Here is a 16027-nt window from a genome sequence, read left to right as displayed (position 1 = left end):
ATGCATAGATTTACAAGTTATTATGGACAATAATATTCTGCTTATAAACAAATAATGTACAACCATCACTTTTCTTTGCTAAGCAAACCTTTTGGTGCTTTGAAATGTTTAGAGTTCACTCAGGTCTGCAAGTTTCTGCTGAAGGCTTTCCTGTGGCTTCCCAGTCCTCCCCAGCCCCTGCCTGCTGCAGCCCCCTTTCCCTTACTCCTTGTTCAGCTAGGCTTCTGTCAAGTGATGGAGTTTGTTTTTCTGTTGTTTTTTGGGTTTTTTTTTTTTTTTGTCCCATTGTAGTGTTACTAAAGTTCTATTCCTGTATAGACCCAGAGTCCAATGTTGACTGAAATGATTATTATATAAATTGTCCTCCTAAATTATATTCTACCGTTTTGTTTTTGGTTTTGGTTTTGGTTTTTGGGGGTTTTTTTGGGGGGGGGGTTGGGGGGTTGGTTTTTTGAGACAGGGTTTCTCTGTATAGCCCATGCTATCCTGGAACTCACTTTGTAGACCAGGCTGATCTCGAACTCAGAAATCCGCCTGCCTCTGCCTCCCGAGTGCTGGGATTAAAGGCGTGTGCCACCACTGCCCAGCTTTCTAGCCATAGACTCTTAAGAAAGCCAAAAGAAACTTTATTTCCTTAAAACACATGTTTTAATAACAATAATAATAAATACCGTCCACCTATTATGGCATCTAATACTCATATCTTAAAATATCTAATACAAAAATTAAAAAACATCCTGTTGTTTCAAAATGCTAAACTAATAATGCAGAGCTATAGGCATTTTTGCTTCATATGAAAATTAGGCTTTAAATAATATACAAAAGGTTATCCTGTGAGTGGGCAGCTCACAGTACAGTGTCTCCCAGATTACACTTGTGAAAGAAAAAAGAAATGATTTAAAGTGGAGGAAAAAACAAAACAAAAAACTCAGACTATCAAAAAATCAAAAACAAACAATAACCAAGCAGCCATCACAAAGTTAGCATCAGAAACCAGATGCCCTCTTTTAAAACAACCAGGCCGTCCTTAATACTCATCTACCTCCCTAGCAAGTACCCCTGATCTCAGTGAAAGGCCAACTGTGTGCCTGAGATAGATCAGAACCTTCAGAAAAGTCTAGAGCACTACCTAGACTTTCCTATATACAGAGCTCTTCACACCTCTTACCTTACATTCCAATCACCTTCATTATATCTGAGATAAACTATTGGAGGATCTGTACAGAGGAACCAGAAAAAACAGCTAAGCTCTGTGTGCTGAAGGAATCATAGAGACTGTCCACTACCAACTGTATTCTCAACTTGAGAACTTCATAAAAGCTTAAATTGCTTGTTCTTCAACTATGAAGTTTAAAAAAGTAGTCATTCAGTATTCCTATCCAAAGAACAAAAATAATAAGAAAAGCACCAACTTTAGACTGTTGATCACAAATACGAAGTTCACAGTCTCTATATAATCCATATCTAAGTAAAGAGAAGCAAGACAAATAACCAAGAGTTAAATAGGTCATGGAATAGTCAACAGATGTAACACAAGACAAAACAGCAAACCCTCAAAAGGGCCAAAAGTCTTAAGAAGGAGATAGGCACTGGGTGTAACAACTGTATATATCACTATTATTGTGCCACCCTGGAAGACTGAGGCAGAAAAGTCAATAGTTCAAGGCAAATCTGAGCTACATAGCAAGACCTTGTCTTAAAATATAAAATAAACATATTAGGGGTCTAAAGACACAGAAAATATATCAAAGGAGTAAAAAAAAAAAAAAAAGGAAGAAAATTAAAAATGAAATACTGCTATTTAAATCTGTAACTCTTCTACTATAATGACTCATTTAAATTATGAACTTGATTAAAACAATAAACACTGAGGGCATTAATAAGGCACTCCATTGAACATGTCTGTTTGAGTTCCAAAAACAGTTAACTAGATTGAGGAACCCACCCTAAAGATGGAGAGTACCATCCACTGGCTAGAGATAGATGAATATGGACAGTCCCTTCCCCTATTTCTTGGTCAGGACCTTGAGCCAAGCCTCTCCCACCATGCCTTCCCCGACCTGCATTCTAAACTAAATGTCAAAAAGAACCTTTCTGTCCTTCAGTTGCTTCCTATTCGGTATTTGGCAACAGCAAAGAAAAGTAATTAATATAGAAAGCTGGAACCAAGAAGTAGGGCCTGTCACTGCTGTGACAGCCTGCCCACACATTTTAGAGTCCTTTGGAACTGGTCTACAGGAGGAGATAAGAAGACTTTGGCTCTACTAGAACTCAGCTTCTTAAAATGTGGGTCAGGAGCACAGATGGAAACGCACAACTAAATGCAGGAGGCATGGAAATATGGCAACAGCAAATATGCAATAACCAAAGATGTACTCAACAGCTAACATGGAATGATTCTGGGGTGTCTCTAGCAATGCTCACCCAAGTTCATCACATGACTTCACTGCAACCCTGATTCTGAATACACGACATGGACACTTGTGATGTGATACACCATGCAATGTCAATAAACTCTGTTTCAAGAACACTGCATGCTGTTAGCTGCAATGTTGTTTGTTTGCTTGCTTGCTTGCTTGGTTTTTTCGAGACAGGGTTTCTCTGTGTAGCCCTGGCTGTCCTGGCACTCACTTTGTAGACCAGGCTGGCCTCGAACTCAGAAATCCGCCTGCCTCTGCCTCCCGAGTGCTGGGATTAAAGGCGTGCGCCACCACCACCCGGCTGCAATGTTTTATTGTATATGTTTGTCCTTAAAAAAATAGAAATTCAACTATGAAAGCCAATTCTTCTGGTATTTTAATCAGCATGTATTAGTTTATCTTTGTATAATATTAAAAGGTTTGACTTTTAAAGATGCTATGTCAGTTGCTGGTTTCAGTTTTATTTTAAAAATCATTAAATGAATTTTGGCTTGAGGTTATGGCAGAATTTCCAGCAATTTCTGAAAACAGCTTAAAACGTGCCTTTTGTGGGCCAGCGGGATGGCTCAGCAGGTGAATGCACTTGCTGTCAAGCCTAATGACCTGAGTTTGATCCTCAGAAACCACATGGTGGTAAGAGAAAACTAACTCCCACAAGCCATCCTCTGACAACCATGTGGGTTCCAAATGAGTCCTATGGCATGTGCATATTCAGATACACACACACACATACACACATATATATACACATATACACATACATACATACAATAGATAGATGATTGATTGACAGACAGACAGAAAAATGCTTTTATACATTTTGCCATTTTATACTAATTTATGTGAAACAGAATTCTCAGCATTGATGATTATAAAATTAAAATACTAATCAACTGAAAAATGAAGATGTTCTATTTCCTGCATTATCAAATATTTAACTAGGATTTCTTTTTTTAAAGTAGCCACAGATTTAATTCTTTATGTAAAAATAAACACATCCATATCATTAGTATGCAAACCTGCTTTTGCATTTAAGGTTATATGAAAGCCAAAGAACACTTTTTAAATAAATCTGATTTACTGTAAATACTTTCTATCCGAGATATATATATATAGATATATATATATATGGATGGATTGGGGCAACAGGAGTCAAAATTAGGAAGAGGTTTAGTCCTTGGGTGATGCCCTAGAATGCTGTAAATGGAACTTAACAGGCCATTCTGGGAGAAGTACAGAGGAACAGAAAGCCAATAAAAATGCAAACAAGTGAAGTCACAGCTCACAAGGCCTCAGACAGAAATAAAAACTCAGCTGGAAACTGGACTAGAGGACATTCATATTACATTCTAGAAAAGAATATAGCTGTGTCTTGCTTGTGTCCAGACAACTTGAGCTAAATTAAAAAATAATGGACTACTTTGTTTAGCAGAGGAATTTCACTATAGCAGAGTGTTGAGGCTGTGGCATGGTTACTACCCACTGCTCTTGCCCTGATTTATAATAAGGGAGAACAGAAAAATAGGGAAAATGTACAGTTTAACAAGAAAAGGAGCATGAGTAAGCTTAAAGTTCTAGACATGGTAGACATAGGCAAAGAACCTTCAGTTACTAAGGAGATTATGGGGTTCAGACAGCTCAGCAGTTAAGAGGACGCACTGCTCTTGCACAGGGTCTGGGTCTAATTCTCAGCACACATATCAGAAGGTTCACAACTACCTCTAACCCTAGATCCAGGGAATCCAACACCTTCCTCTGGCCTCCTTGGGTATCAGCACATATGTGCAAAATTTATGTACATACATATAATTAGGTAATCTAAAAACCACTTTTCTTTAAAAGAGGGTAAGTTGAGAGAGTAAGGCAATCAAAGAGAAGTCACTCATTTTGTACTAGGACAACAAAAAAGGTCCCTCTAGAGACAAAGAGTTGGGTCATTCGGGAAAGGCACTTACATACAACCTTATAACCTGAGATCAATCTCTGGAACCCACATGGTGTAAAGAACCATTCCATTCTCTAATCTTCACACTTGCACCACAGCATGCATACAACACACACACACACACACACACACACACACACACCATAAATTTTAAAATATTTTTTTTAAAAGAGAAATATTCCTTCTTAGGGCAAAACCCCACCCACTGAAGACTTAGCTAGTAAAATGCAAATTCTTTTGAAAAGAGCCTGCATTCAGAATGCTGCTGAAGGGGTTTCCTACTAGAAAATACCTGCCTAGGGAAGTGTCTTCCCAAGTTCAACTGCCAATGCACATAGAGGCCTTGTAAAATAGGATGCCAGACTACATTTTGACTTGGCATTAAAACTTGGCAGGGTTGTACACACAATGCTGGTTTCACACACATGCAAAATTAAAGAATTACAGGGTCATGGAGGCTTGTACCAAGGTTCCAGAAATCTACTGAAGCCAGGCAACACAAGGCCGGATACCCTGCAAGGAAGTTCTAAGAAGCCACTGCATAAAGTTATAAGGGTGAAACCTAAGTTACAACAGAAACAAATCCCAGGAAACTGGAGATGCTGGGACCTGGCATATCTGCAAAACAACTGCAGGGAAGGCATAGACTAGCATAGGATAAGTATGCTGTATTATAGACAACAGAACCGGAAGGGAAGGCCTACCCAACGTTGTTGGAGTCCATATGTTATCAGGAACCATGGATACCAGACATGTAGCCACATAATTTGGCACTTGTCCTGCTTGATTTCAGTTGTACTTTGGCCTTCTCTTTCATTGAAATGTCATTACTACTTTTAGGAGTAGGAATGTTTATATACTGTGCCATTGTATATGGAAATAAATAACTTGGGTTTTTTGTTTATTTGTTGTCAATTTTATGAGTTGAGAGACCTATAGTTAAGAGATTGCCTTGAGTCTCAAAAGAGATCTTAGCTATTTTGAATAGCATTGAAACTGTTAAGACTCTGAGGACTTCTGAAATTGGAATGAACATAGTTTGCACTATGAAGCAGCCATTAGCCTATAGGGGGTGGAGGTAGAATATTAAAACTAAAAAGACGTGTTTGAGCCGGGCAGGGGTGGCACACGCCTTTAATCCCAGCACTTGGGAGGCAGAGGAAGGTAGATTTTTTTGAGTTTGAGGCCAGCATGGTCTACAGAGTGAGTTCTAGGACAGCCAGGACTACACAGAGAAACCCTGTCTCAAAAAACCAAAAAAAAAAAAAAAAAAAAAAATGTGTTTGGGCAAGTTGACAAGGACGTAGACTTATGATGGTGAATTTCAACTGCCAACTTGATTAAATTAATAAATACCTAGCTCACTAGTAAGGCACTGTGTCATCCTGCTGGCTTAGGTCCAGAAGCCTTGACTAGGGTCAGTGAGAGAATGAAGAACATATATCCAGACCCATGTACAGAAAAGATGGGGTCAGGTAGAGGTGTACACACGCTGATGGAATGGTAGCTACTACCTCTACAATCCAGAACCTCAGGAATTCATTTACAGCACATGAGGAGGAGTTGGCTAGTTTCGGGGGTTGGGGGGTCTCTGTTGGCAAGCAGTCTCCAGCTGTAACCATGTAGTTGCTAGCTTTCATACACCCTGATCACTTATCAGTAAACAGTCAAACTTTGCTTTTCTGAGCCTGAACCACACGGGAATAGGTTTGCCGATTTCCCATGGGTCTACTCAGAGTCCTTGGCAAGACTGGGCCCATGCCAACAACACTCATTCACTCAAGACTTCACTCGCTCAGGGCTTCCTCTACAACTGCAAGGCATGTCAGATATGTCTGTCCAGGGTGTTTCCAGAAACATTTAACTGAGAAAAAGATACCCACCTATAGTTGGGGAGCATCATCCAATGGACTAGGTTCACGGGCTAAATAAAAGGGAAACAAACCAGCTATGCACTAGGATTCCTTTCTGCTCCCTCAGCACTACAGTCCAAGTTGTTCCCACTGCCATGTAACTGCATGCATTCCTCAGCTTCGAGGCAAAAGGAATCTTCTTGTCTAGCACCTCGTCACAGTGACTAGGAAATAACGAATACAAGCACTAAAGAGCAATGCCAGATCATAAGCAAAAGCCAGCAATCTGGACGTGAATAAAGAATTTGAGGGTCTGCTTCAGTGGTGAAGAGTACAAAAGGTCGACTCCCTGTACCCACATCCAACAGCTCACAAAGGCCTGCAACTCCAGCGCATGGAGCTCCAGGGGATCTAACGCCTCTGGCCTCTGCAGGTAAGTGCACTCTTGCACAGCATACACCTAGAGAGGGAGATTCACACAAACATAAATAAAAATATGAAAGAGGAGAGAATGCAAGAATCTCTCATTACAACACTTCTGTGGGTTTTGACATTTGTTTGAGTTTTTGTTTTGTTGAGACACTAGATAGCCTTGGGTAGCCTGGAATTCATTATGTAAATCAGGCTAGCTTTGAACTCTCAGAGATCCTCCTGCCCTGCTTCCAGAGTTAATCCACCTCAACACTGGCTAACAGTACACTCTAGTCTGATGTGACTGGTAATGGTCACTGTAGGTTCAAGATGATTACATCTACTACACTGTCACATAGCCACCAAATAAAAACTACATTCCACTTTAGGTCCTTTCTACTCCAAAGCCTACATTTTTTTTTTCCCTTTAAGAAAACTATCAGGCCGGGCGGTTGTGGAGCACACCTTTGATCCCAGCACTTGGGAGGCAGAGGCAGGTGGATTTCTGAGTTCGAGGCCAGCCTGGTTGGTCTACAAAGTGAGTTCCAGGACAGCCAGGGCTATACAGAGAAACCCTATCTCCAAAAACAAAAACAAGAAAACTACCAGACACCAGGCTCTGCCCACAGTGACACCACTTCAGAGCCTACCTGTCATGCTGCCAACCCTCTTAGCTCTCATGAGCCCCCACTACTCTGTGATTTGTCGGAGGACCCTGGTGGGAACTACACTCTTTTGGAAAGTATGAAAGAGGTCTCCCCAGAAGCTCTCCAGGCTCTGAAGCCCAGCAAGCTGCTCAAGGCCCAGTGGGATGCAGCTGTGACCTCCAGCCCCAGCCAGGCAGCCAAGGTGAGGGACCTTGCCTTGCAGATCTGCTGTCAGCCAAGCTGCACTCCCCACCCAGTCTCCAGCCAGTGCCCAGACTCCCAGTCCTCAGAGGACTGGAGAAATCACAGGGGCTCCCCCAAGGGTAACCCCAGGCCCCCTAACCCTGTCCTAAGTGTGTGATGGTTTACCGGAGGGACAGGGACAAGTGTGTAATTTGTACCAGGTAATGTAATAACATCAGCTGAGACAGACAGACAGCAACTAGAAATAAACACACAAAACTCTCAAGTATTCAATTTGAACTAACATGATCCTGACTAAAGGATAAATTACAAATATATGTTCAATGTTTTAAACAAACACATGGGGAGGTCAATCTCATTTGTACAATGTCATTATATAAGCAATGTCAGTTTCAAAATGAAAGACTGAAAAATGAAAGGAAACTGTCTATACATAAGCTAAAAAGATACCTTTTATGTAAATCAGCATATATTATAATAACATAAATGAGCACTATAACAAATTCCTATTTGTGATGATTTGAAATCACAAATCTAATTTTAAACTATTAATACAATTTGTGCTATTATCACCTTGACAGTGGACTGGTACTTTAAAAATGCTTTATAAACATATAAAAAGTTTACTGAAAAACTGTGTAAGCTGCTTAACAAAAGGGAACATGCTAAGCAAACATTAACTTCACATAAAATCATTATTAAATAAAGGCAAAAAATTGTAATAAAATAAACAAAGCTATTAACAGAAAAAAAAAAAAGAAGTTTGTATTAATGCAAGACCATACAAAAGAGAAACTCAGAAGTTACTTTCCACTCTCTCCTCCTACCTTAACTTCTATACTCAGCCAACCACAGGTCCCTAAAACTTAATTCAACTTCATTTCTCACTAATTTATCTTCTCTCACAGAATTACTAATATGGCCAGTCAATTTGCTGCGTCCTAGACCCTCAACTTTGGTTGCCCTGCACAAAAGTAATTGGTTTTGTTTTTTAAATTCAAAATGAATTTTTTTCACTTTGCTTCAGTGACTTCCCAGCAGCTACTCAGAATGAAGACCAAAACACTTAGCAGCAGACCCTGAGTCCAGCCTAGAGATGCAAACTTAACCACCGGCAGGCTGAGCATTGATTTATGATGTTATTGGACACCTTAAGTGAGTGGCATAAAATGGAGAGCACACGCCTGTCAAGAGGGAGCCAGATTCCGACTGAGTGTTAGCCATCGGAAAATAGACACTTGAGTGTTGCTCTAGTCTCAAATTCTTTTAAGAAAAGCCAGAAATCTAGACTGTCACATGAATCTCCCACGTTGTGCATGCCAGGAACTAATTCAAGCTTCTGTAACTAGGGGATAGGCAGGAATTGTAAATCCACATCTGCCCTGTCTACTCTCTTCACCTGGCCACACAACCACACTGTCTACCACATCAGTCACGGAACATTTCTCGTACCCGTAAGAACGCCAGGTTTTTCCCACTAGGGCTCTCCTGTGCAGCCTGCTTGACCATGCCTCCTCCCATCACTGCTTCATTTAGCTTTCTTTTTCTCACAGTTTCAGAGCCCCTTCTCCCTCAATGAAACCTTCCTGGTCTCATTTCTCTCCCCCTCCACTCCCAATGCTGGACTCCCTACAAACTCTGGTTGCTCTGAGTATAACTTTCTAACAACGAGAACCAGAATCACTGAATCAATCACTGAATCATTAACCCATCCACACAGGAGGCTCTAAATGAACAGTCTGAACAGTAGATTATTTGTTGTTAACTAATAACTTAGTTATAAAATAATGTCATTATAAAATGTTCCTTTTGATAGTAACATTCTGGTGTACTCTTTAAAATATTTATCAAACTGTACCTAGCTTTTCAGAAACAAAACACTTAAAGCAAAGTCAGAATTCAAACATTCAATTATAAGTGATAATAATACCTAAGTCTTCCTGATAACTGGCTGAAATTGTGAACTATATTGAGGACGCTGCACGTATTATCTCATTCAGTACAACCCATAAAGTAGATGTCACTGTCATACAAAGGAAACAATTTGAGCTGATTAAAAACTGGCTCAAAAAACAAAAAACAAAAAAAAAAAAATCACAAATTTTAGTCAGTGTAAGCTGTAAAATGACTAACTACTGAACTAAAACACCAAGGTACTACACTAAGTATGCATTCAGAAAGAAACATTATCCCAACAAGTATCTCTTAAACACTGGTAAGAAGAATTGATGCCCTCCATTTGCAAGGCTCCCCAACCCTGTCCCTAGCATGCACACAACACACACACACATAACACAATTTTTACCTTCTAAGATACTACACACAAAATAAGTATGATCTTAGTTACAAATAATTCTATAAGACTATCTTTCTGAATTACTTTTAATCAAGATATAGTTGCACATTAGTTTCTGTCATTTTAAACATATTCCTTGCTCAAAGTAAAATTATTCCAAGCAGACTGTTTTCAGGTGAGAGGAAGCAACAACAAAGTGTAAACAAAGAGCAACACAAACTGTTCCTGCCACAGTCAGCGTTAGCACTGCCTCCTTCACTGCTTCAACTCCTCACACAGGAGTTCTGATCCTCTGACTGGGTAAGCAAGCAAATCCATCAACACACTGTCATTTCCGTCACCCTGACTCTTCCTATCCCAAACTGAAAATGCAGCTCAATAACCACCCCTTAGCCATTACAACCTTGTTCCCACTGCCAAACTCAGGAACCAGGTGTTCTGAATAACAATAAATAAATACATATTCCTGGGCTATAGAGTTTAAGAACTGTTACTTATGAGACAAACTATTCTTTTGAATTTGTGCAGTACAATGAACATAAACACACTTTCATTCAAAAGTATTTTAACTTCAACTAGTTGAGAACTTTTCTTAACTCTCTTAATATCAATTTTAAAGTAAAAATTTGCAAACTTCTACCCATACATAATATAAAGGAAACCACTTACTAGTACATGACAGCAGATCATAATAGCTAAATGACATGAATACATCACTGCTGTCAAAAAGCTCTGATGTCAGCCTTAAATACATTTTTTCCCAAATGTTCATTGCATCATATATACATACCATGGGAAATAAGGTCCAAAAAAACATTTCTTTTTCAGCAAATATTTCCCAGACCAAGTAAGGATTTTCGCAGTTACAAAGCAAGGGAAGTTTTAAAGAAAAACCTCTTAAAGTATGTAAGTTGAAAATATCAAATACCCCAAAGTATAGAAAAATGGTATGAAACTGTATTATTAGAAGTACTCCAATAAGGCCAAAAGTCAATGAACTACCAAGCAAGTAATTATTAACTTCACAGACAAAGTGAGAACGCCCTCATTACAATAGTGTATTGTCCCAAATATTTAACTTAGGCTCACATTTGAACCTAGGCTTTTTCAAAATCCTCACACTAGGTTAAAACCACTACCCATTTTCTACAGGGGTTCTACCATTCGGGTGAAGTCTCATACATAGTTCTCGTTCACACATTCAAGAATTAGCTTATGAGAGGAGAGAGGTGTTTGGAAAAAGCGAATTGTCTCCAAAGTCTCCTTTTAGGTAAAAAAATCTAGAAATGACTTAAAGGCTGGAAGCAGAGCTTCCATTTCATTTCATCTTGACTATACCCTGCCAAGGGCTCAATTCAGATTAACTGGCCAAATTACAGTTAGGGATATACACACCCCACCTTTTAACATTAAAAAAAAAAAAAAAATCACAGCACAAGCCAGAGATTGGGACTTGGTGGCTGAGCAAAGTCTAGCAAGCTGTCAAGATTCAGTGACTTCCCATGGTGGCAGAAAGGCTGAAACACGTTCTCCATACGCGCATGGTGACTCCCTGTATCTCCGCTCCCTGCTGTCCACAGCAGAAGAGTCTGACTGAACACTTCGTTCTGCCGGGAAAAACCAAGGAACCCTAGGAGTCCTTCCAGTCTATGTATGGTTCTACCTAGCCAGCTCTGAACCAACAACGTTCAACACCCATTCACAGGGGCCGGGGATGGGGGGCGGGGGGAGGAAGAAAAAAAAAAAAAAAGACAAGAAAGCAGTGAACTGTACCTTGCTCTCCCAAAAGGAAGTACCATAATTTAAGTAACAAACCAACCTGTGTCTGTGTTCGTCGGGTCCATGGATCAGGAAGACTCCGGGGTTTTTAGCTCCTTTGCCGGCATCTACGTGAGGAATTAACACATCTTCTAAGCCCAGATCAAAGCGTTTGTGTTTTGAAGAGTCTGGAAGGAAGAAGAATGCCCCAAAACACAGGGTGATGAAGGCACTAAGGATGAGGAGAAGGATAAACTTCTCCGAGAGTCTCAAGGTAGCCCTGTGATGTGGGAAGGAGGGCGGCCCCAGGTTCAAAGGTGGTATCCTACGACCAGAGAGGGGCAGCAGCGCTGGGGTAGTCATCGTTTAGGCTCTTGGACGGAATACTTTATAAAGTTCTCATCTTATATCAAATGTACAACACATCGAACCGTTTCTCAAAACCTCGGCCAAAAAAAAAAAAAAAAAGAATAAACTCAATTTTCCTCCTCTCAAAGGGTTGTTGTGCTTTTTTTTATTATTATTATTATTTACGAGGCCACCTCTTTCACGCTCTCCGATTACATCCAGAAGCCCGGGTGACCTCCCAAGCGATCGTTGATTTCTGTCCCGTCAGATCTTCTCGCCATTTGGCTCTCAGTGCCTCACCGGGTGATCGCGAGTCTCCTCTTCATTCCCGAGAGTGGATCGGGCGAGCCACACTGCAGAGAAGCTGCAAGGTGGGTTCTGCCATGCCCGCGCCCCGGCGCGATGCTCAGAGGCGGTTGCCCGCCCCGGTAGGCGCCCGGCGAAGACGACGAGTTGCAGCAGGTCGGTTCCACTCGGCCCCCTCCGGAGCCTCCTCCACTCCACCGCTCCTCAGCCTCCGCGGCTTCCAAGCAGCGGCGCCGGGCGTAGCAGCGGCGACCCTCAGCCGAGGCCGCGAGGGCGACGGCGTCCCGAACACCACAGCGCCCGCGCCGCCGCGCGCTCTGTCAGGAGCGGAACTTCCTCCTCAGCCGAGCGGCCGCCCCCACCCGGCTCCTCCTCCTCCTTCTCTTCCTCCTCCTCCTCAGCTAGCCCCGCCGCCCGCTTCCCGGCCGAGCCCAGCCGCGGCGGCCGAGCCCCTGCGCCTTGGCGGCGTGCGAGGTAGCCGGGCCGCGGCCCTCGGACCGACAGCCCGGGGCCGGCGCCGGCTCATTCCTCGCACCGCCTGGGAGAGGCGGGCGGGCGGGAGGGCGGCCGGTCGCGCGCGAGCGAGCAGCCGCGCCTCGGGCGGCCGCAGGGCGGCTCCGGCAGGGCCCGGCCTCGGGTGGCTCGCACGCTCGCGCTGGCGGCGGCGCGGGTCCGCGGCCCTGGGCTGGTCCCTGGCCTGTAGAGGCCCGAGGAGCACGGAGCGGCTGCGCGGCTGACACCGGTTGGGCCGAGCGGCTCAGCCGTGGGGGGCGCGGGCCGGCTAGCGGCCCCGACTCGCGAGTGGGCGTCCCCGGGCGGCGGAGTGTGAGGTGCGCGCGCACGCTCCGGGCCGCCGCGCCCCTCCCCCGCCCGCCGGGCCGCTCGGGCCTGGCCGCTGCCGGGAGCCCCGAGCCCCCGGAAGCCCCGGCGGCCGGACGAGGAGGACCAGGCGCTCGGATCGCGAAAGTGGCGCTGGAATGTGGGGTTCCTGGGACTGACGGGTTACGGGGGGCCAAGGCTGATGCCTGCCTCAGTGAACAGTGACTCCGGGCCGGGGTTCAACATCAGGGTCTCAAACTTCCACGCGAGGCTGGTTGAAGAAGGAGGTGGCACCGGCCACGTGCCGGATTCGTGTTAAAATGGCAGCCTTGCGCTTTCTACTGGGTTCCTTTCTGAGGAATCGGGCTACCTAGGTCAGACAGGAGATTCCTGGTGGTTCAGTCCCAAGGACACACTCTATAGTCATCTTCACCACCACCACTACCATCCCCCCGCAAAGATAATAAAGATGAATGAATGAGCAGGTGTTAAAACCCAAAAGGCTACAAAGTGAGCTCCAGGACAGCCAGAGCTATAAAGAGAAACCCTGTCTCGAAAAACCAAAAAAAAAAAAAAAAAAAACCAAAAGGACAATATTGTTGAAGTTGAGGCTTGAAACAATCTGAGTCAATTCTGTTATCTATAATATTGAGAAGAACCAGGTTGTGATAAAGAAACCTTAGCAATGCATATGTATTCTTGCATCTAGTTTGCGTTTAGCTTTTTTTTTTTTCCTTAAATTTACCTTCTGTTCCTTGCACACATCCTAACTGGTAGCTGGCAATTGGAGAGGAGGCCCATAAATGGCAGGGGTGGGAAGTCAGCCTTTGAAATCAAGGAAAACTTCATATCCCTTGGCAAGATTTCAGAACTACATTCCACTAGGCATTTCTAGAAGCTCTGCAAACCCTACCTTCCTACCACAGGACAAAAGAAGTCATTGGTTTACAAAACAAAGCCAGCACAAGATGTAAACGTGTTCCCAAGGGCCACCGCTGGATCCAAAGTGAATGAGATTTGAGTGAGACACGTGAATGGATGTTAGAAACTGCGGAGTTCATACAGTGTGTCTGTCTCATAGATCTCTAATGTTGAGAGCCCAACCAAAAGGAACACTGTGCTCCGACAGTTGAGGTCACTCATTTCCACGAGAAGATGGAGGGAAATAAAACACCAATCTCTGAACGAGACAGCAAGTTGTATAAATCTTGAGAAGTTATTATTACCTAGCTAACACTACAGTTAGCTGCAAGAAAAATTTACCAAAAGCAAACGTTCTACAAATGTGACATTGGAAGTTCCAGTCTTATAGCTGACGAGTCTTCTGTATGCCTTGTCCTCTTTCTTGTCCCTGCCTATTTTTCTCTGAGAGATTAAAGTGTTAATTTTACAGATTTTTGTAGATACTCAAATACAGCCAACTATTTTGTCACACTCCTACACTAGCCTCCAAACCATTACCAATTCTTCCTCCCTTCTCCTTTTGCCCCCTCCCCTCTCTACCTCTCCAACTCTCCCTCTGTCTTCTTCCCCTGTCTCCCCTTTCCATTTTCTTTCACTTCTAAAAAGAAGGTGTTAAAAGAATGTTTTTTAAAAAACAAGCTGCAAATGTATTCATTATGGTTACAAGTATATAAGAATATGCATATAAATATAGTAAAGGGAAATATTTAGAAAAGATTATAATTCTTAAGACATTGGTGTTATATATAATTTTCCCCATGTGTTCTGTTTGTATTGCATTTATAATTAATTAAATTAAAAATTTATAAAGAATGGTACTTGAGAAAGTTAAGGTCAAATTTCAGGAGGTGGATCCAGTCAGACCAGGATGAACACAGACTGATCCCTCCATGTGAGGGCAATCCACAGAAAGCAGAGAAGGTGAACTGGGGTTGGGGTAGGGGGTAAGTATTCAACAAAGAGGAATTTCATTCCAGATGCCTAAAGAGAATATTTCATTTTCAAAGCTTAGTTAGGCTTTGATCAAAGATGTAGACAAGGTTCCAAAGTGGCAGATAAAACAGTAATTTCCCTTTTACAAATCTATTTAAGTTAATTCATATTTTACGAGATCAGAATTATTAAATGTTAACAAAATAAAATGTATCCTTACAGGTTTCAAACTGATAGGACCATTCCCGGGATCCACTTAAGCACTGCAATATCAAAGTTCCTTGTGTGTGTTGACTTCATATTGACTCTTCATTGTTTACAAAACAAAACAGTTTTGACCTTGATCCAGGCTTCCTAGATGAAGTATCATCACCTAGCCCTATTTTAAGCAAAACTCAGGGATGGGGAGAAGCAGGGGGTAAGGCAAAAAGACAAGCTGGGTTTTTATTTACTTACAGAACCTGTTCCTTCAGCATTTCAACTGGTTTCCAAGGTTTCCAAGAAAGATGTCAGCTGAGAAGTTACCAGGTGTTCCCAGAGTGAATGCCTAGAGAAATAACTAGGCTCCCGCCTTGCTCCTTCCACTCCTATTTGCATCTAGAAAGCATTTTCCTCGAAGATCAGGGATAATTTGTAGTTCGAAGCTATGAAATTTTTAGGTTAGTTGCATGAAAGTTAGCAAGCCCAAATAAGCCTAGGCAGATACTCTGGGCCTAAGGATGTACAGCTTCCTCACTTCCTTATAGAAGATGAATTTGTTGAACTACTACTGGGTGATAAATCTACCAGTGACCTTGCAGTTGTGTAGGAGAATATGTGTGTGTGTATATATATATATAACACACATATGCAGGCAAACATCCACACACAAAATAATAGTTTAAAAAAAAAATTAGCTCAATGGGAAATAACAAGTTTCCCACTTAGGTGATGTATAAACGCAGACAAGCCTAACCTTCCTCTGGCTAACTATCCTTTCCCTGATCTTAGTCTATGCATCTCGGTTAGGCTGCCTGGAGAGAAGTCAAGATGAAAGCACTGGACGAGAAAGTCAGCACATGCCTTGAGTGCTCAGATCTGCCAGCGAGTTAGGGTGCCCAAAAAATGCATAGGAACTCATGTCC

At 42.5% G+C, this 16027-nt stretch overlaps 2 protein-coding genes across 2 annotated transcripts in view; one reads left to right on the top strand and one right to left on the bottom strand.

Moving 5' to 3' along the window:
• The window catches only part of Man1a2 (mannosidase alpha class 1A member 2), a 129393-nt gene extending 116791 nt beyond the window's left edge, over positions 1-12602 (bottom strand). The window contains exon 1 of the mRNA XM_021157562.3: positions 11596-12602. Coding sequence (XP_021013221.1) covers positions 11596-11897 — 302 coding nt within the window. The 5' untranslated portion in view covers positions 11898-12602. The remainder of the gene's footprint in view (positions 1-11595) is intronic.
• On the top strand, positions 12266-14704 carry LOC147005485 (uncharacterized). The gene is made up of 3 exons (XM_085836040.1): positions 12266-12553; positions 12594-13509; positions 13597-14704. The coding sequence occupies exons 1-2, from the start codon at positions 12266-12268 to the stop codon at positions 13230-13232; spliced, it is 927 nt and encodes a 308-aa protein (XP_085692166.1). The 3' UTR covers positions 13233-13509; positions 13597-14704.
• Positions 14705-16027: the final 1323 nt, after the last annotated feature.

This window comes from Mus caroli, unplaced genomic scaffold (genome assembly GCF_978045245.1).
Source record: "Mus caroli unplaced genomic scaffold, Mus_caroli_1 scaffold_3, whole genome shotgun sequence".
In the NCBI taxonomy this organism is placed as follows: Eukaryota; Metazoa; Chordata; class Mammalia; order Rodentia; family Muridae; genus Mus; species Mus caroli.
Note: the sequence above shows the minus strand (reverse complement) of the source record. Positions and strands in the feature narration are given on the sequence as shown.